This window comes from Sipha flava, unplaced genomic scaffold (genome assembly GCF_003268045.1).
Source record: "Sipha flava isolate LNK unplaced genomic scaffold, YSA_version1 208_pilon_pilon, whole genome shotgun sequence".
Lineage (NCBI taxonomy): Eukaryota > Metazoa > Arthropoda > Insecta > Hemiptera > Aphididae > Sipha > Sipha flava.
In genome coordinates, this window is record NW_020272815.1 from 1274638 (window position 1) to 1297620 (window position 22983).

The 22983-nt window shown below is 35.9% G+C and overlaps 1 protein-coding gene across 1 annotated transcript in view; it reads right to left on the reverse strand.

The window, feature by feature from the left end:
* Positions 1–747: 747 nt before the first annotated feature.
* LOC112682662 (paired box protein Pax-6-like) overlaps positions 748–22983 on the reverse strand; it is a 68639-nt gene continuing 46403 nt past the window's right edge. Inside the window, exons 2-4 of the mRNA XM_025553338.1 lie at positions 17882–18629; positions 14590–14635; positions 748–3553 (exon numbers count right to left, since the gene is read on the reverse strand). Of these exons, the coding sequence (XP_025409123.1) occupies positions 2201–3553; positions 14590–14635; positions 17882–18629 (2147 nt within the window). The 3' untranslated portion in view covers positions 748–2200. The remainder of the gene's footprint in view (positions 3554–14589; positions 14636–17881; positions 18630–22983) is intronic.

Sequence of the window (22983 nt, forward strand, 5' to 3'; positions counted from 1 at the left end):
TTCCGTGAATGAAAAAATTTACAAATGAAAGTAAAAAAAAAAAAAAAAATACATGCGTTCGACATTTACACGAAAGTCGAGACACTACGTACACGTTACAACATAATAAGACGCGATCGGTCGATACACAATCGTTGATAAAATCGAAGACCCGTAAGATAAATACGCGGTTTCGCGTATTTATAAGTTTTACGATCGTACGTCATGCGTTTGCGAAAACCATCGCGTTATAGGATTATTGTGCAAACACATCACTACGATATGTATATGCACGTAGAAAAAAAATATAATCTGTTTATAATGTAATGAATAATATTATGATATTTATATAAGATATATAATGATGTATAAGATGTTTTATCTTAATAATTAAATATTTGGCGTACAATAGTATTGTGTATACTAACAAACAATAATAATAATAATAATTAATATATTATACGGTATAAAAGCGCGAGACGACTTTTATACGCGTTGAAGGGTTAAAACGTCACGCATGGGATGTGTGCGTCTACTCTTGAAAATAACGAAAAATATATTATAAATATATTATAAATATATTTTCTCAAATGAAATATTGGCGATCTCAAATATTGATCAGCAGTCGTTGGTTTATTTTCTAAAATGTTTTCATCGACACTAGTGTTATCTTTACACGTTAGGAATCACACTCGTATACTTTACTTTACCATATTAGTACACACGCAACATGCCAGTAATTTAAATTATATTTATCATTTTCATTTGAAATCGGCGGTTTTTTTTTTTTTTTTTTTAGAAAAAATCACGATTCCGGGGATGACACACATATGACAATTATTGCACCGACGACGAATACAATGTAGGTAATTCAAAATTACATTTTTACTACTGCGGTTCAAAAACTGCACGACGTATTAACGGATGAATAGCGACGCTGTACCTACTGTGCATCAAAGTGCACCGCATTTATTATATATGCACTTAACTGCAATTCTAGACCGTTAATACGATATGCGGTCACCACCCTCAGCAAGAATAAAGTATCTCGGTACTCTTAAACCGCAAACAAACAATATGTGTTTTTTCCTCGGTAATACACCTACACGAAACGTCTAACCTCGCCACTTTTCGAAAACGGGAAAATAAAAATCGTTAAGAAGACGACGGACTCGCGAGGACGGTATACCATGCAGATACGCAGCAGCAGATGGGATTCGTTTGTGGTTTTTAATTTGATTTTATTTTCGATTCGTTTTGCGCCGCGTCTTCGAGAGCGAGTTTGAGCAACGTCACGTTTGGTTCGTTAAAATACCAATTATATACCATCGTCGTCTTTATTATGTTTGGAAAAATGTGCGTATTATTATTATTACATCGTTGTTTGTGTACGTGTGTGTGTGTATGTATCGATTGAGTGCAGTCGTTTCTATTATATTTATATGTATCACACCACACATGGGTGTATCTCGGTCGATCAATGACTACTGCGGTTCTGGCACGCCAGAGACGATTGAATTTCTATAAACTGTTGCCGTTGTCACTGCACTCATACACAATATGAACGTACAATAATAATACAATAACGATAAATATGATATACGATACGCACTGCAGTGAACGGAGGCGATTTCTCCCCGAGACGACGCCTACCGCCGATAGATCGTTAACGAAACAAAAACAATACAAACAACCCGTCAAATGTGGTTATTAAATTGTTTAATTATTTTACGGGAGTGATTCATGCACGTGTAAATCCAAAAACACTACTCGTCGGCGGCGAATATAAAGGAAAACGAATCAAGAAGAAAATTAAAAGCGGCTAGTGTACGCATTTGCATACGTAGAGTAGCAAAACGGTGCGATAAAGTATACGTGTGATCCGGTTAGGTTAGTTTCGTGAGTTATTTTATCGGAACCGTTTGAGAGTTTGACGAACGCGTTCGAAGCAAACTTTTACCGACAACGTCGTACGGATTTCCGGAAAAAGTATTTGTTATCGCGAAGAAGTTTAAAAGTAAAAAACGAATGTACCGCTGTTTGAGGCTCGCCGGATAACTTTGCTGCATATTCCACTTAATTACTATCTTACAAAGGAATTATAATATATTAAAAAATAAAATTAAAAGAATCGTAGAAAAATCATCCGTAGACACCTTCCACTCGTCAACGCGTGACGAATTATATGTACAAGAATAGGCGCTCGCTGAACACGAGTGGATCACGCGGAGTTGGACGAGGACAGCGAAGACGAGGATGAACAACGACCACCGTTGGCCGTGGTCAAGTCGTCGCCGACCGGGCCACCGCGCTGACGGATCTCGTCGCGGTGTCGCCGAGCCTTCATGCGAAGCGCCGCGATACTGGACGATCGGCGATCCAACTCGGCAGCGGCCGCAGCGGCTGCGGCCACGGCCACCGGGTCGACGACCACCGTAGTCGCCGCGGTCGGGGACGCACGGCCGTCGGAGCCCACGGGACTGGACGTGCCTTCGCTGTTTCCGGAGCGGCTGCCTGCACGGGGCACCACTGCGGGCGGCGGAGACGCGCCGGACGAGTCGGACACCGGCGGTACCGTGTTCCCGGAACAATGCGATGACGCGGATGACGACGAAGACGACGTGGGTGGTACGGGCGGTGGTGCCAGAACGGTTGCGAGTGGCGGCGGTGGCGGTGGCGGTGGCGGGTGCAGTACGACGGACGTCGTGGACGACGAGTGCTGGGACGGCGGTGACCCGCCGGCCACCGATGGTCGCATGGCCGCAGCCGCCATGGCCATGTTGGCTAGGAGGCTGTTGAAATGGTGCTGCTGCTGCTGGTGGTGGTGGTGATGGTGATGGTGCTGGTACCCCTGGCCGGTGGCGCCCCGCAGATGTTGATGATACGCAGCGGCGTACGGGTGATGGTGATGCGTGGACGGCACCGAAGGAGACGGCAGCGGCGACTGTTGCGGGTGGTATAGCGTGGATTGCAGAGGAAGCGCAGGCGGAGGTGAGCCGCCACTGCGCGCCGGCACGATTGCAGGCGGAGTGTTCGGCGCGCTCCCGTTTCCGGGCGGTGACCGTTGCTGCTGCTGCTGTTGTACCGCGTTGGTGGGATACCGGAAATTGGCTGCGGCGGATCCGTTGCTGCGCTGATGCTGCTGCATCTGTTGCTGGTGCAGTTGAAGTTCCATGGCTGCCGCGGCCACGGACGACAGCGCTTGCGACGACGGCGGGGGCGATCTGCCACCTCCGCCGGCGTGGTTGTGGCCGCGAAGCGCCGCGGCCATCGCAGCCGCGGCCTGCAACTGTTGCTGGTGATGGTGGTGATGGTGGTGGCCACCGTGCAACAGGTGGTGGGTACCCAGGCCGATGCCCAGCGATCCCAAGGCCATGCCTGCGGGCATAATGAAAGGCGGGTTGGCAGGCAGTGGACTGAGTGCGGCAGTGGCCGAAGGGCTGTGCCGCCCGGCCGACATGGAACTGGGCACACCTAAGTACGGATTTCCAACGCCTCCTCCGCTGTACGGATGGGCCTGTGGTCCTACCTTTTCCTGCTTGCGCCATTTAGCCCGTCTGTTCTGGAACCATACCTGCAATAAAAAGTAGAAAAATACCGTTGAATAAACGCATAAAATGTGAAGACCAGTAAGCACGCATTGTTTTTGTTATTAATTAATCTATTTTTATTATTTTCCGAGCTCCTATCATTGTGCAGGTGTGTGTTTAGTGATATTTATGAAGTATAGCTGTTTTTAATAACTATAAATGTTCCTTATTAAAAATGTTCAGAAGACATATATCATATATGAAGATGTCGACGCAATGTAAACGTCGAATTCCTTGTGTTCGGATAAATAACTTTGAAAGCAAGAAATATGTTGACGACTCGTCTCGCCAAAAAAGTCCCGGTTAACATCGAGAAGGAAAAATCTATCCCAAAATTTGAAACTTGTAACATTTATTTTTCCGTCGTAAATATATTCAGGGACGGATTGGCAATTATTTTCGACTAGGAAAATATGAAATAAACCAGCCCACGAACCGCTAAATAAACTATTTTACCCCCCCTCCAAAAAAAAAAAAAAAAAAAACAATGCTTTATTTTGCATCCACTTCAAAATTTGTTTAGTTTCACCCTAAATTAGTAAGATCTGCAATAACTTTACTATAATTATAGCTATAATAGTTCCGGGTAAGTCACATGCTTAATCATTTTCAACTTGAACTTGAAGTTTGATGTTAATGCACGTTTAAATATATATATATATTTTACAAAACAAAACTTTTTTTTTTGGTAATTATATAATAATATAGAGCGGCCCAAACAAGGTCCGGCCCATCGGGAAGATTCCCGATTTCCCGATAGGCCAATCCGGCCCTGAGTATATTAGTAATCATGTAACGTGACGAAAAAAAAAAAAAAGAAAAACACAAACGTATAACGTTCGTCATGAATACGATCACTCGAGGTAAACGTTGGCAATGTCCACTGATGTGAGTATTATACGTATATATATATATATATTGCACGCACGCACTTTTACACCTTATTATGTTACGTATTGTCGTCGATAATTAAACTACACCTCAGAGAAAAATCTCACGCTTATTAATATTACACGTCGTACGAGTACAATGCGACCCAGAAAATCATCGTCATCGTCGTCGTCGTCGTCGTCGTACGGTGTTCAGAAACAGCAGCAATACACCACGCCTAATCTAATCTAATATGTGATATAGATATATATATATATTTTTTTTTCTATTATTGTTCGGGCGGAGAAAAAAAAATGTGCACACACACACACACACGTATCGTTACGGCGAGTTAACCGTCGTGGCTATATTTAATAATAATAATAATAATAATAATAATAATAATAATGATAAATAATATTAATATAATATCGGGGCCGGTGTGAGAACGGATAGAAAGAGAGAAAAAAAATATATATGAAAAAAAAAAAAAAAAAAAACGCCCAGTCATTGGAAACCAATTTAAACGAGGCCTGTCCGGCGTGCACCGGCCGCGCTCGCAGCGCGTACAACAGGTACCATACGTGTATATATTTGTACGCGCGTCCGATATTGTAATAAACGTAATACACGCTAAATCGCATTAACACGGACGGACGCGGCGGCGGCGACGACGACGACGACAACAACAGGCGACGACGGACGCGTACGATAACAAAAATATGTTTGATACGTGTGGTGGTGCGCGCGTGCGTTAAGGGACCGTGGAGAGAGACGACCAGCGGTAGCGGTCAAGAGCGCACACATATATTACGTTATAACACAATATAACACGGTGCGTTAAGGAACATAATGCGCCGTGTTAGGGAACGTAAGAGATATTCTTACAATGTATTATTTATTATGTCGCGTCGACGACGCGCACAATGGACGGGCGGCGGCCATCGCACTTGCGCTACCGACTTGCTCGCGCGCGTGTGCGTGTGAAGTGCGAACGTGTACGCGCGCGCGCGCGATGGATTCGCGAACGGGTACCGTTTAACGTTTTCCGTGCGCCTACGCGCACCGTACGAGATAACAAAATTGCCAATAATATACGGTTGTTTAGGCGCGACGGCGCGGCGTATTGTGTGCCGATCGGCGTAACGCGTCCACAACGTGTGTACGCGCATAATGCAGTGTATAATGAGTGTGTGTCATGTGTTGCGCGCAGAATACGTGTACAACAAACGATTATGTACACCGTGATGTGTGAAAAATTTCACACACATCGTCTCCTACGTCGTCGCGCGCGGACGCTATAACAAACACTTCACGCACGGTGTATTGTACGCGCGCTAACTTGTTGCGACGGCGATGATTGTCGAACAGACAACAGCGAACCCCCTCTCCATCGCCTGCCGCCGAAAGACAGTTATTCCTCACCAATGGCGGTCGTCGCGCCCAGGCCCGTCCCGAAGGCTAGTCTTGGGGAGGGGGTGTCTTACCCCCGACGAAAACACCAGTCGGCAGTCGGACTTGTTTCATCATAGCCCGGACGGATCTGATTTTACTTACGGAAAACAAATATTACATATTTCGTAATACAGTGTGTTCTCGAATAAAATTCATATAACTACTTATTATATATAATTAAACCGTGGCGATTTTAAGAACGTGCGACACTGACACATGTATACATGTTAAAAAGCAAAAATACGACTACATATAGTTAATTATCCTACATGCATTGAGTGAAAAAATTGCAGTCGGCATTTTTCATGTTATTCACCCCCCTTGATTTTCATCTTCGGGACGACCCTAGTCGCGTCTGTGAAATCTATGACTCGTAGGTATCTGCGTGGACGTATACGAGTCGCGATCACGTTTATACATGTATACGTAAAGCAATATAACGGAAAAATATTTGCTTTTAATGTCGAGATGAAAAACTTACACACAAGGAGATATAACAATATTACTATTGAAAATTTAATTTTTTTCATCCTCTCTGCAACGCAAACAATTTGTTGGTTCCCAGTGATTCTATTATAGAGAGGTTTTACTGTATTTTTTTTAAAAATTTTAAATGTACATAAAGCCTAAAGTATCGACCATTCGACCTCATTTTATAACATAATACTGAACACGGATCCACAATAAAAGAGTACAAGGTAATTGACTCATCACAACCGAATATTAATCTTTTCTATTCGATAGAAGAAAAAAAAATAAAAATGCTAATTTCGTTACAACGCCCACACCAATATATAGCGCACTTATATTGTAATAATAATGTGTATATTAATTAATAATATGCGCACATACATATGTACGATATAAATTTCACTTGTTAGTCACGACAAATATTCAGATCGATGCCAATACTCTCTTATGACTCTACCTATATTGTACACAGGGTGACCCATCATGATATTCCGATAGAATTATCTTCAAAGTTATTTGTGTTATTACGATTTAATAGAAGGGGGCACTTATAATCAGATTTATATTTTTATCCCTTAATCGACGGGGAAAATAAATTTTGAATTAGTCATTTCTATAGAATTATATGACATACAAGTTTTGATACAAGTTATTACGACAATTTCAATGTATTGCAATAGAAAATTGAATTTTTTGTTTCTTAAATTATTAGAGCAAATATAAGTTTATAAGAAAGGGTAGCGCACTAGTTAATTTTATTCAATATTTTAATAAATTAGTATAAATAAGATAATTTGGTGTACGTCTAAAACGTTAATTAATATGAAAATGCGACAGTGTTATCTGCTGTCGCATAGGCGTGCGCACGGGTGCAGTGAATGTTGCTTTCGCTGCACCTGACAATTTATCTTAGATTTAGTGGACTGGTAGATATTTATTTGAAAGGTATACATAGAATGAATAATTTTAAACATATTGAGTTTATAATTAAATTAAAATATAAATGTTCATCAATGTTATTCAAATGAAAAATGATAATATTATTTTATCAATACAAATCTAAAAATAGATGGATATTATTGGGTAAATTCGACGTGCCTACCCACTAGATTATACATTATACAAATACAGACACAACCACAATGACAATAGCGCATTAACCATTCAACCAGACGTGCAGCGATATGAAAACGGAATAGATGCCATAATTAGTAATCAGTAATCACATAACCGAATCAACTATTATGTTTGTAATTGAATAACGATTTTTCGCTGTTACTGCAGTCTGAGTAGTGTCATTTATTATATATGTGATGTTAAATATATTTACAAAAGTATAAATGAATATACTAAATTTCATAAAAATATTATTACTTTTTATCTACAATTTACTATATTTCTTATAACTATAATAGGTTAGTCATAGTGATGAATCTATATGGTGGGGGGGATATACCATATAATAATTTGGGTACAAAAGTAATTATATGAAGTTATAAAATATTAAATTTTTATACAGTAGGGCTAAAAAGAATTCGGGAGGGGGGATATGCTATATAAAGGAAATAAGTGGGCTGCTTATTGTTCTTTAGGGCCGGTTAAAAATGTATGCTGCACCCGACACAAAATCCTGCGCACGCCTATGTGCTGCCGTATAAATATGCAGATAAATAACATTAAAACAGATGGTGCATCTATAAGGATGATTAAGGACAAGATATTCTATTTTAAATTTGTTAACTACCTAAATCATACTAATTTAACTAAGCTATTAATTCCGATGACGCTTCCCCAACATACATTTGCTTTCATAAATTATGAAACCACTAATTCAATTTTCGATTATAATACATTTAAATTATTATATAATGTAGTTTTCAAAAAGAATATGCAATCGCTCGGTGGAGGAATGAATTGGAAATAAAGAACAATGAATAGAGAAGAATGGAAGAGTGTGTGAGAGATGTGATGGTTTTGAAAGGCCTTTTAACCAGAAAAAAAAGTTTTCGAGAAAATAAAAATAAAAAAAATAATTTTTTCTAGAAAATATTAACTTGTATATAAAAGTTTAATTTTGGCCTTTTACTGAAAAAAAATTGGGATATCACGGTGGACCACTCTGTATATACCAATCACAAATATGCATCGTATATAATTGTGTTAATTGTATTTGAATTGAATTCACACTGGCTTCGAGTAATATGTTATTCCATTCTGTGCACGCGCGCTATCATTATATACAATGTATAAAGAACATGTGTTTTAGATTCACACGTTCTCTTTCAGCAGAATGAAACTAAGCTAACACATATGTTTTACTTTATAATATAATACGAATTATGTTTTTGCGGATATTTGGTGTAAGCATCGTTTCCGAGAAAAACTCCCATAGCTCTCTGCAATGTGACAAAACGACTTATGCTATAATTGAATTCAATTTGATATTTTGGTATATTTTATACAAAATATCTAATACATATTACTCACCGATACCTTTCACTCGTCAGAAACGACACGGATAGTGTCAATAACAAATTATAATGAGGTCTTTCTATCCTATATACCAGTGGTTCCCAAACTGCGAGCGCAAACACTTATCGGGGAGTATATTACACTATCATATATATATATTTAGATGGACAATGATTTGCTTTTATTAAAACAATAAAAAAATGTTTTATTTATTCGTGGGGGTCGCGATTCATTTTTTTTTTTCGTTTAGAGGATGCGTAAACTAAAAAATGTTGGAAACCGCTACTCAATACGTTGATATTACGATATTATTGTCGTAATATTACAATATTATGATTTACAACTTCTAATGTTTTACTGTGACGTTAACATTATACGTTTTTTTTTCGATTATATTATGGAGACGATACTCCAGAAGTCTTTATCGACGGCTATTATCACTTATCAGAAAGTATCAGTGGGATAGATCTTAGAAGTGAATGATGTTATGACAATCAGATAACGGTACACATATGGTATGAAAAATGGTCACGGTAAGGATTTTTTCGCAGTGCTAGAAATTGTATCGATAATCAATCACGTCGTAGATAATTGTGTGATCACAATGTCCTCTAAAACCGATTTCGATTAAAAGAAATATAGAAATAAAAAAATTGTAATACATTTTAATCAACAAATTATTTGAGGCTTTTTACAATTATACATGTTTCGAACAGTAAATATTTAACACAACGTGAGGTTAAAAATATGCGTGTATATAATATAACTCTGCAACATAAATGATTATTAATTTATTTTTAAAGCCTTATTATAATAATATATTCTAGTCATACACGATTATTCTTTTAACACAAATAAGTTAAGAAACATAAGTAATTTTTAATTCATTCGGATTTTTACAAAGTTTTCAATTTTTTCAATGTATATTTAAATAAACATAGGAAAATACATATGTATAAGGTTTAGCTTACCTTAATTTAGATTCACGTTGAAATAAAATCGCTATGATTTCCAAGACATGAAAACATTTTATGAATATACTTACGTTGTAATAATACATTACATCCCTTATTTTTTACCGACTTCTTGTTGTGTATTTACAAACAAATACGCTATATGACGAAAATGCTAATATTACATAACAACGCACGCGTTTACGCGTGTTTAAATCTAATTTGCTACAGTCACTTGAACGCGTACTGGATGTAATAATAATATTGTCGACCGAGGGTTTGACAAAGAGGGCGAATAAGGAGCCCCTCATTTAAGGAGACCATGCGTGGTGTGGGTATGATGGTGTGCACGTTATAGTTGAGACAATAATAATAGTATAATACACGAGCAAATAAAAAATAACAATACGGATAATACGTACGTACTGTTATAGACATTAAAAGGACGTACGCTTGGATTTTTTATTCGTTCTTTTTCAATATTTTTTAAATTCACTTTTTATTTATAAACAGTTCATATTTATTGGTCTGCTAAATTTGTGTAATTTTTTCTATAATTAATTTTCAAAAATCCAGTTCTAAATAAATGTAACCAGCATTTTACACGCGATAATAACATATAATGGCAGATTCAATACATGCATACAACAAAAATATTTTGAAAAAAAAATAAATGGTAGAAGAGTTTAAAAGTTTGAGAATTAGATATTTTTGATTAGAATTGTATAAAAATGTTTCGGTTTTGAATACATGATGAATTAAAGAAGGAAAGATTTTAGGTATGATGACGTAAAATATCCAAGACTAACATTTTTATTGGACCGACCGAAACTACTTAACGATTAAAAATGTATCAATGCGTTTGATAAATGATTAGAAATAATTTTTTTTGCCATCAAATAATGATGTATTTATGTACCAGTAGTTAAAATTAATACAAGACGTGTGAAGGACATTAGTCTTAGATTCAAAAATCAACAAATATCAAAATTTAAAGATAATATTATGGTCAATGTGTATGTATAATATTCAAGTCAAATATTTTTATTTTAATGAACGAAATTATTTAGCGATTAAAAAAGCATTAATACAGTACTTCCCAAATTTTTTCAACTCATAGCGCCCTAATTGAACCAAGGTTTTTTAAGGGCGCCTTTCTCCAAGTCGATAGTACGACTAATCATTAGGAAAATTTATTTTTAGACCAGATAATATTTCATTGCAGCAAGGCGTCCCTTTACAGACATTGCGGTATTAATACATTCGATGAACGATTTTTATCAGTATTATAATTATTATATCGTTGAGTTTGTTTTGCCATCAATTATGAATATACTTATGTACCTACAGGTAGCTAAAAAAAACGCAGGACGAGTAAAGGACATCAGTCTGAAATCCAAAAACTAATAAATGACACTGAAATTTAATAACACCGTTATGGTTATTAGGCAAAATATCATTGGATGGGTATTATACATTTTAAGTTAAATGTTAATATTGAAATCAGCAATGACTTTATTGTTATTACTAAAGAACTTGAATTTTTTAGCAGTCTAAAACAAAGATAAATGTTTAAATTCATACTTACCATAACTTAAATAATATAACTGTTGTAAAATCGTTGGATAAATATGGCAAAAAAATATACTATTCATAGTATTATCTATTTATTTTTTCATCGAATATTTGAATTTACTTTTGTTTTATACAATTTTTATGATTTTCCGTCTCTATAAAAATCCATCATAAAATACCTATATAGTTTTTTTAATGACAATTTTAAATAAAGTATTATAAATCGTAAACTTGAAAACGAATGTCGAATATGATATGATACTATTCATGTCGTGCAATGGAAACATTTCTTTTTAAATATCACATTCAAATAATTATTTATTATTCTCAGATCATGTTGAATAAAATACAATTTGATACGTGGATATAACTTCATATTTTATCATTTTAAGATGTGTTTGCGTGTTATATGGATGTGTGAAAAAAAAACCCTACACGCGAGTAATGTTGTAAGGATTATTGAACATGATATACCGCAACACGAAAAATATGTCAGACCAACGGTTGTCAAACAGGGCTCCGTGGAGTCTTAAGGATCCGCCAGAATAAACTAGCTTGAAGACACTTCGTGAATCCAAATTATATCCAATTCAAACACAATGATTAGTTAAACTGTTGTTACGTTTATACAAACAATATAAAATTGTATACAAGCATAAGACGTGCGCATTAATTTTCGTCCGTCAAATCAAATATTGGAATACTGCAGGTCGGATCAATAAAAACAATACCATCGTTGTTTCAATTAAAGTGAACTGTAGAATTGGCACCACTATCGGCGTAAACGGAACCGAAAACTTTGAGAACCGCAGCGTTGGACAAATACCCAGTGCGCGTGCACTCGCGACTTGTACATGTAAACAACAACCAGGTTGCTTACATCTCGTCGTTATTATTAAATATCCAGCGGCGGCGACCGCTCGTTAGCATTACGTTTTATTCGACGAACGGTCGTGCGCGTACAATATACTATTTATGGTGTACACGCGGTGTAATCCGTTTAATATATTACACGCGATGACGACAAACGAGCGCGCGCGCGGTACCATACTATCGCGACGGGACGCCGTGCCGCCGCGTGCACGATGCGCGCGGATATCTCCGGACGGATGCCCCGCAGCAGCCTCTGGCAGCTCGGTTTTCAATACGATGAACGGTGCGCGCACAAAAAAAAAAACCACCGCGGTCCGTTTATTTGTATATTAAAAAATAATATAAAACTAATAATCGGTGAGCGCACGGACGTACAGACGTTGGTAAAAAAAAAAAAAAAAATATAAAAAAACTCTTGATACGTGTGTAGTATGTAATACGAATGATATTAAATATACGCACCACCGCGTCGCGGTGGAACCTGGTGAGCGTCGACTGCGCGCCGTTGTTAATTTAAAAAAATATTAAAAACAAATAAACGACGACGACGACGACGACGAATAATAAACATAAATAAATTATCCTCGACGATAATTGGGAGTATGAAAAGCGAACGCTGCCCGCGGCAACTCGGTTTCGTACAAGCCCGTCCGTTCGTAATAATATTATAAGCGGTGTATACCTGTATTACATTTACGTTCCTTTAATATGATAATAAAACATTATACGCGCCAGTGTGTGTTATAAAACGTGTATATACACGGTGTATATCACCTGTACGGTTGTGTTTTTACGGAGAAAATACGTTTCGACTCTCCGGACGCCTTGTGCATCAGTTTAACATTATTATCATTATTGTGCGTGCAAAACGCAATGATTTTAACGCTCTTCGTCGTCGTCGTTCGAAACCGTCGCCGAGATACTGTACACTGCATACATTACGTACCCGATCGCTGAATGTATTCGAGTACATCATCCGAGTGGTGCGATGAATCTCAAGAAAAACAGTTATACGGCCCAGAAACGAACGAAAATTAATTATATCCGTATTCAGACTGGATTTCTGAGGTTAGGGACACGGCATCAAACCTGTTTTAAAAGGGCTCGGGCCCACAAGAAAAACTTAAAATATTGATAGGCCCCAACTGGAGCTTAAATAACGGGTTCGTATTCGCGTACTATTTCAATGAGACTGACTGTTTACATCACATGTGAACAATGAAAAACTTACCATTGGAATAATACTTATTTTTTTCTTCTGCGAGTTCCTATCATTTATATTATTTACTATTTTTTTTATTTTAATACTTATATTTTACTTTAATCTTATCAGCAACCGATGGTTCTTGAAATCAATTATTATCCGACCGATTGATCGTCTGATATGAGTTATTAGTTTTATGTTTCATATTATGTAGTTATATACAAAATTAATAATAGTTATTAGTTATTAGTTATTATTTATGACTTAAAGTAATTTGTTCAATAATATACTTTAAAAAACAATAAAAACTTTTTTCATTCGAAACACTGTATGCATATTTTTTTTTTTTAATATATCTCACGATTTTTTTAATTTAAATTGTGCGTTTCGTTTTAATATAATTTCTCTATCTTTATCCTGTTCATTCTACAGGTGTTTAGATTTGACTTATTTAAATACCAGCCGATTTCACAAGAAAAGAAATACGTCTTAAAAACTAATTTAATATTTAATTGGAATTCAATTTAATAGTTTTGTTATTTTTATTATACAGAAGCCATTTTTTTATTTCGTGCTTACGTTCAAATTAATTAGTTATTTTTTCGGTATTCGAGATTTAACGATGTTTATTAAGTTTTATCGATGTGATCAGTCATCGTGATGTGTTTTTTATGTAAATTAAATAACAATACTGATACACCCAATACATGTAATATTGGACATGAATATCCAATATACGATATTCTATATTAAAATAAAAGGAGTAAGTTAGGGTGTAATTGATTATAAACGTGATTTGATAAGATTTGAGTTGGATAAAATCTATTAAATCATTCAATAAATTCAATAAACCCATCGTGCATTGTTATTTTATGTTATTCGTATTTTCAATTAACGCCCCTATATAATCAATGTAACATACTCCTGTATACAGTGCTCGACTTGAGGGAGGACGTAGGGGGAAAGAGTATCCCAACTAATTTTCAGATATTTTTTCGTTCCCCTACTATTATTACGTTATAATTTTAACGCTTAACAAGTTTTGGGAACGCTTTTTTTTTAACGTAAACAAAGGCCCCCTTCTTTAATTTTGCCAAGTCGATCACTGTATATATGTGTATATTTAGTGTATTTAATGATGATTTACCTGTATTCTGGCTTCAGTCAGCCCTATTTTTGACGCCAGTTCTTCCCTGAAACAAACACACGATCATTATCATGAAATCTAAACATGATTATATTACATAAATACACATATAAAAGCATATTGTATATAAATATTGTATGTTTATGGTATATATATTAAGTATTTGAAATATATGGTACGAGAAAGTTATTGGAGGACAGAGTTGTTATGTGCTTACAAACTGAAGAAGAAAAAATCTTTTTGTAAACATAATTGTTTTAATAAAAACCTTTAAATTAATTTTCATACATATTATTCATGCATATAAATATTTGTATAAGCACTATTTATTTCAAACTTTAAATCTAGGATATCCCAGACAATATAAAAATCAATTTTCAATTGTTGTAATCATAACAATATATTCAATGCAATTAATGTATTCAAGCACCAGCAGTCAAATTAATTTCATAGAATCTGATACTATCATTTTAAATCCAATTTTTTTAATTAAATACAAAATTGAATTGACTACTTTTATGTTGATAAAATGTCTGTCATAAATATGCAAACTCAAACATAATTATAATTCTGCATACAATAATAACTATTAAGTTATAAATAAAAAAATATAAGTAAATATATAAATATTATATAAAATATTAAATTAACTTTATTAGTTTTATTTTATATCTTCGACTGCGAGGATAAACTATCATGGTGCATGTAAAACACATAATTAAATGGTTTAATAACCAAGGCTATTTACTATGTTAGTAATTGAAAGTACTAATTTATTAGTATTCAAAATTTTATTATATAATTATATATTATTAAATTATTATTTAAAAATGTTTACGAATTTATTAGGTAGATATTTGGTAGTAAACATAATACACAATGGTACAATTATATTTAAAATTATAATTTGAAATGTATTTGAATAGTACTCTAAATACTTTTTAAAAACATTTAATTATTAATTAAAAACTTCGACATTCTCATTGATATTTTTTTTTTTTGTACCGTTCGGCAAAAAATAATATTTCTCCAAATATATGTGTACGGAATTGATGGAAATATCAGTTATAATAATAATTATCTTATAGCATACCCAATCTATAATTATCAAATTTAGAATTTAACAAAAAACAAGTATATTTATATGGTTGTAAAATAGTTGATATATATATTATGTAATTATGATAGAATAAATGTACAACTCTTGATTATAGTAATTAGGCGTATTTTTAACATACAAAAAATTATTTATAGTATAATAAGAGAGGTAATGGAGTAAATTATCCTAGAGCTTTATATATATATATATATATATATATATACATTTATATATGTTTTAGAACTCTGATTTTTAATCTAGATCTAAAGTCCAGCTTAATTTTTTCTCACTATTCTAGAAATTTACGTTTATATGTAATAAATGTAATATACACGGTAAAATATCATTTTTATCAATTATACACAATATAACCCGTGGCCCGTGAAAGTATTCTAACTTGCCCGTGATAATTTTATAAAATTATAATTTAAATAAAATATCTTATTTTAATAAACTTTTAAGAATCGCAAATCAAATCAAATTTTATTATTTTTAATTTTTTTTAAAAATAAATATATATTCAACTATAGAATTTTTGAATAGAAATAAATTAGTGTAAAAAATATGATTTAAAACGCTTGATTTCGTAGCATTCTGTTTGATAATAAAATTTAAAAACGGTTGTGCATATGTGTTTATTCACACTCCGCAGCGTTTCCTGCGTTTCCGAATTTTTAATTTACCTTTTACGATTTATTTTTGCGTAGTATTTCAAGGAAATTGCTGTAAAACTCGTGTAGCGCATAAGCAGTTATTGAGATCGTTTTTTAAACGTGACGTTTTAAACACGCCGACGTACGTGTTCATCTACGCATAGTGTGTAACCAGTTTTATAATCATAAATTCGATTAGTAATCAAAGATAATATTAAATAATATAATATATTTAATATATATTTTATCAAAAACAACCGATGTATTCGATCCTCAGTATAATTATAAATTTCGAATGTGGCCTGTCACAAGTTGAAAAAAGTTGGACACACCTGATATAACCGTTGTAAAAAAAATGTACAATAATCAAGCCAGATTAATATTTTTATTAAATTTTAATTTTACACTCACAGAATTTAAAAATTATTGCAATGAAATGTTTAAATTCGAAATTCCAGAATACCTGCACTGCAATTTCACAAGAACGCATTCTCGACCATCTCAAAAATGTGGGTAATGATTAATTTAATGGATTTAATTGAAATACTCAGATACAGGTACATTAAGATAATTTTACCAAATCGTTTTTAAATTCATATTAGAAAATGTAACATAACTATCGGGTATTCGTTAAAAATAAGAATGTCCGTCGATGGAGGTATCTAATGGAATCCGTACGATATATATATAGTAGTTGGCTAGACTATCTCTACACAATACTTATTTTTTAAAGTTCCCTGATTTATGTTTATAGCTCTGTTGAGGGACTTCAAAGGCTCATCAATCTCGTAAAATATATAGGTAGTTATTAAATGAGCAACACATTGATGTTTAAACATAAAATATTGTAAATTAATATATACACCCGATTGAACCACAGCGTTGAACAATGACGGTCCGAATGATAGACAAACGCGTCATAATAGATATTGTTCGGATTTTAAGTTACTTTCAGTGTGCTAAGATGGTAAGCCGTCAACGGTTGTATTACGCGTTACAGTTGCGAGCTGTATATTCACCTCCTTCACCCCGCCGGTCGAACAATAGTACATTCGACATTCGAGTCGAATCGTTTAAAAAAACGGAGAATTGTTAGGCTTGTATAAAATAACCGTAACAAAAGCAACGTTTGTGCCAGTTTATCACACTACGGATGAAATGTACATACCGAATACAGTGGTTCTTTTAGAATGTATGCTACCTAGTCACATGTGTCATAAACAATATAATTAATAAAATACGGTTTAAATAGAAAAGAGGTTGTTGTTCGGGATTACATTTTATTGTAGGCTCTAGCGATTAACCCAACGATGTGTTTGATATACATTTTAATTTCGAACGGTTCACCGACTTAAGCTGTACGTCGAAAAATAACATTCGAAAACATAGAGAACGCTGTTTATCTTATTGCGTAACATTTCGATTTACGTAAAACAATTTAACGCGAAAATCCGATCACTCTGTACGCACAGCACATGTACTGGCGAATGAGACAGACAAAGTGGATGGAGGTGTACCGTAATACGAGTAAAAAGCTCACCTGGTGAACACGTCCGGGTAATGAGTGCGGCCGAATGCCTTTTCCAGTTCGTCCAACTGGTAACTGGTGAACGTGGTCCGGTACCGGCGCTGTTTCCTCTTGTTCGATCCACCGGCGGACGGCGGGCCGCCGTAGCAGTCGTCATCGTTGTCGGCGGACGCGTCGTGGCCACCGCCACCGCTCATGTCTACGATACCGTCGCGGCCCACGTCCCCGTCGACGTCCCGGTCGTCACCGCCGCCGTGTTCCATATCGTCGTCCATACCGTTGTCGTCGTCCATGACGCCCACGCTGCCGTAGTAGCCACCGGCTGGTGGTGGTGGTGATGAATAATAATCGTATCCGACGGTGCCGGGGCCGCGGCCACCGCTTACGGCCGCCGCAGTGGCCATGATCGTTCTGCACTGCTGCTGTTGTAGCTGCTGCTGCTGTTGTTGTTGTTGTTGTTGTTGTTGTTGTTGTTGTTGTTGTTGTTGTTGTTGCTGCTGCTGCTGCTGCTGTTGTTGTTGATGATGATGGAGCTGCTGTTGAAGCTGTTGATTTTGTTGAACCACAGCTGCGGCTGACCTCTGTCGCATCATCGTGGCGGCCGCGGCCATAGCCACTGCAGTGGCCGTGGCGGCCCGCCGTCGGTCGTCGAATGGCACCGTGTCGTGGGTCAAACTACGATCCCCTGATTCCTGACCGTCTTCATCTCGATTTACATTTACTACTGGTACAGCTGCTGATGCTGCTGCTGAAACCGTTGCTGTTTAACAAAAACAATATACATACATTAAATTTTATATTTTTATTTTTGTTAATTATTTGAGACTTTATAACCGAATCATGATTATAAATTAATGCATATACATATACACAAAATACAAATATTAATAGAAAATACATTTAATAACGTCAAAACTTTTTTTTATTTTTACCTACTCTTATTGTTTTTGGAAAAGTCGCTTAAAGAATCAATACTGACGAAAACTTTAATCCGTCAAGATATATAGGATGTTTCAAAAAAAACGCAGGATTTAAATCTGGCTATAGATAAAATTTATTTCTTTTAAAAAAACATAATAAATATATTTTTCTCTTCGGGAAAAGTTAAGGATTAACAGTGAAAAACAATATCGGGCATATGACTCACCATAAAATGTGTGACAAGTTGAAACTAAACATTTTTTATGTTCATTTGGTCCAAATAAGACCAAAGAAATTTACTAAGCTCAGTAGGTATTCTTGTATGGTTACAAAAAGACAGAGCAACTTGTTACATTTTAAGAGAAACAATACCCTGCTGTGTGAGAAGTTTCCGGACAGACTAATCACATTGCGTGGCCAAAGCTAACCACTTCGATCTTACGACTTGAAACAGTGTGATTTTCTCACTAATTCACTGGATTTACCAGAACAAAGTACGAAATGTCTTGGAATTAAAACAAGAAATTCGTCGTGTCTTCAACGAACTTGATGGAGCAATGTGTTATCCAGTGATGGTAAATTGTATGGAAAAAATAATCGTCTGTAGGGCTAGTAGGGAGGGTCATATGCCCGATATTTTTTTCACTGTTAAACCTTAACTTCTTCTAAAGAGAATTATATATTTGTCATTGAAGTACTATTAGTATATATGTAAATGTATAGTAGAGTCTATTTAGTGGACTTTAAAAATAATTTGTAATCAGTTAATTAATAGTTCAAATTATTTAAATCAAGTGTTCTTAAAACTGGATATGTAGACAATAGACAAATATTAGGTGATCATGTAAGGTAAATATGTTGATAACACAGAGACAACTATTGTGGTTAATTTTTAAAACATTTTATTTAAAAAAGTCGTGATTTTTGGCCAATAATTAAATTTTCCGAGAATACATATAATAACGAAATATTGTCCAAGATTTCAGTTATAAAGAGAACTCTTATTGTTATATGATTTCTTATAGAATATACCTAAATTGAATTAATGTGAGTCGATGACGCATATGTATTTGTATGTACGTATATCCAGTAGGTTCCATTTATTTAAAAATAGACTGCGGCTACTGTATAATATCGCATTCAAATGAATATCACTACATTATCAAATTATTTATTATAATTTATTGTATTTATATATTTAAGTACGCCACCGCACGATAACGCATACGAACACGAATAATAATGTCTTAAATATATGATGTAATTTTCGTACAAGTGTACGACGATGGGTAAGTATACCTATCTCCTATATATATTACTTACATGTTTACGTTTAAGTAAGTATAACATACGTCATACTTATTCTCCTCCTTCTACTCTCAAACTATATGTGCATATGATAATATATTGTAATACATATTAGGTTTGCCAGCCAAGAAGCTCCACTGCTGAGACATTAGTATAGTTTAGCGTTTCTTAAACTGTGCTCCGCAGAACCCTGGGATTCCACGAAGATCCCTTCAGGGTTCCGCGAAGCTTAAGTAATTTTTTTAAAAATTGTTAAGAATATTACTTTAAAATTTCCAACTAAAGATAGTTATGGTGAAAAAATGTTTGTATTATAGAAAAAAAAATCTTTATATATTAAATAACAATGTATAAATCATATGGAATAATCTAATTAAAGTAATTATTATTATATTAATTTTAACATTTTTTAAATTAAATACCTTTAAAATAATATTATTATATGATGATAATTTATTTATAAATAATCCTAAAAAAAGCTAAAAAGCTAAAAAACAAAAGAAGGAGATTCCACGATAAATGTGGACATCAAAAAGGGTTGCACGGATAAAAAATTTTAAAAAACGCTGGTCTAGGTCGTAATCAAATTGGTCACTAAAGCGGCGTTGCATAAAGTCATACGATAATTTTTAGGGTAGTCTTCAGGCGAGATTCACCGCGGAGACAAAATCTTTACACAGGCATAAGTCTAAATGTTGTCAGATCTATCGTACAAGATAATTGGGAATTTTTTTTAAATTAACGTACGCATATCAATTGTACGTACATCTCCTCCTCCTTCTACTCGAATACCACATACGCATATGATATTATATTTCGGAGCTAACATATTGATATAATAATAATCATCTAGCCAACCACTGTGGTTGCAGTGATGCTACGGCGCGGTGTCGTAGAAAGTTGTAGCAATTTAGTGTGCACTTGAATGCTCACCGAAGGCGCATGTACCTTTAAGTACGTGCGTACGGCGCTGCAACCGCACCGGTACAATTATGATACGTTCGTTTAACGACCGTGCGGTATGCACCATGATACGTTTAACATATCCATTACGCGATTAATATGTAATGTAACGATTTTCGTTTCGTATACGAGAGTCTTATGGTATATATCGTCGATCATGTACATAAACACACACATATAATATCATAACATATTACGCGATCTGTAATAATAATAATAATAATAATGTAAAGCGGGACTTCTGTTTGACGAACTTGAAGGGATTTTTGAAAACATTTATCAAACAGAAATTTCATTAAAAAGAAGTACAACTCGATTTATTTGAATAACTCGTTTTTACTGTTATTATGACGTGAGCGCCCGTATTGCAGATCAGTAAATTTTTTACCCGGTATAAATAATGTGTACCTACTCCATTCGTCGCAAATGTTAAAAATTTGTTGAAGAACAAAAATATAAAATTGATTCGTTAAACAGAATCGTTTTTTTGACGAAAATAATTTAAAAATTTCATAAAAAAAAATTCGCTACGCAGAGAGTTTTGTTGATTGGATAATATCACAGTATGTATTACGTACGGTATGTTTACCATGTCGATATTGTGTATGATATGTGCGTTTGTAAAGAAATGCTGTACGAGTCCGGACCCGTGTATGGTGGCCCGGCGATGGCGTCCGCCATCATAATTCGTCGTCGTTGTTGAATAAGCGTGTGCGCACGGGACGATGAGACCAGACGGGCATCCCCACCGACGACTTTCCTACCGAAAAGCCCGCCTCTTACTAACACAGTATCCGCGACGGAGCGGGATGAACGTTGAAAATCTCGATCACATCACCGCCTATCTAATACATACTTCTATAATATTAAACGTGTTATCCCCTTTTTCTCCTCCTTGTATTTATCGGTAATCTATCGCGACACGCGATGACTGCGTCATCGCTATCATGAATACGGAGAGACCACTCTTCCTTCCACTCGATTCTCTCGTCCTTATATTACGCCCAATAAATATACAATTACGCCCGATCAATTGTTCACGATAAAACTTCTCTATGTAGTTTTGTCGGCTCTTCGAATCGAACTTCTTCAAACACGAATAGATGCTATACACCGTAGATCTATATACATGCACATGGGCGCGGTTAGAGAAAGCTTCGGAAATATTAATTTAAATCCTAATCCGAAAAATCACCTGTGTCCCGGCTTTATCGTTAAAAAGCTCCTATTTAGTATCGAGCGAAATTTCTATCGGTACAGGTAATCGGGAGGAGATAAAAACGTTCGAAACTTTCGAATAATACGATAAAGTGAACAGAAACAACAATGAAATGCTAATTTTAATTAAAATTGTTGTCACAGTAAATATTGATTATTGAAAAAAAAATAGGGATCGCTGCGTGACGCATGTACCGAAATCGTTTCCTCGGTGACGTGTAACGCGTCTTGCAGCAAAAGTAAATTAAGACGCGAACACAGTCGCGCGTAGAACTCGACGCGTTCGGGAGCGCACAGTTCATAGAAAACGACAAAGACCGCGACCGACGACTGGGTGGCGGAGACGGTAGACGGACCGGAAGACGGGCCCGACGGACCGGAAGACGTCGCCGTGGCCGCGTTGATCACGCGCATACTGCTGGAGCACTTCGGCGACGGTCAGCCGGTGCACGCGGACGTTGTGATGGACACGGTGCAGTACCGGCTGGCGGTGGACGAGTCGGCGACGATGAACCGTCGGCGCGTGGACCCGCAATGGCAACAGGCGGGTCACTACTACGTGTGGGCCGACCTGCGGACGTCGCGCGCATACCGCCGGTGCCTGTCGCAGCTGGTCCGGTGCGGCCGGATTCGCGTCGAGTACGACTGCGGCGGCGGGTGCGGTGGCTGCCGCGAGGACAACGGTCCGGTCGGCCACGGGCGCG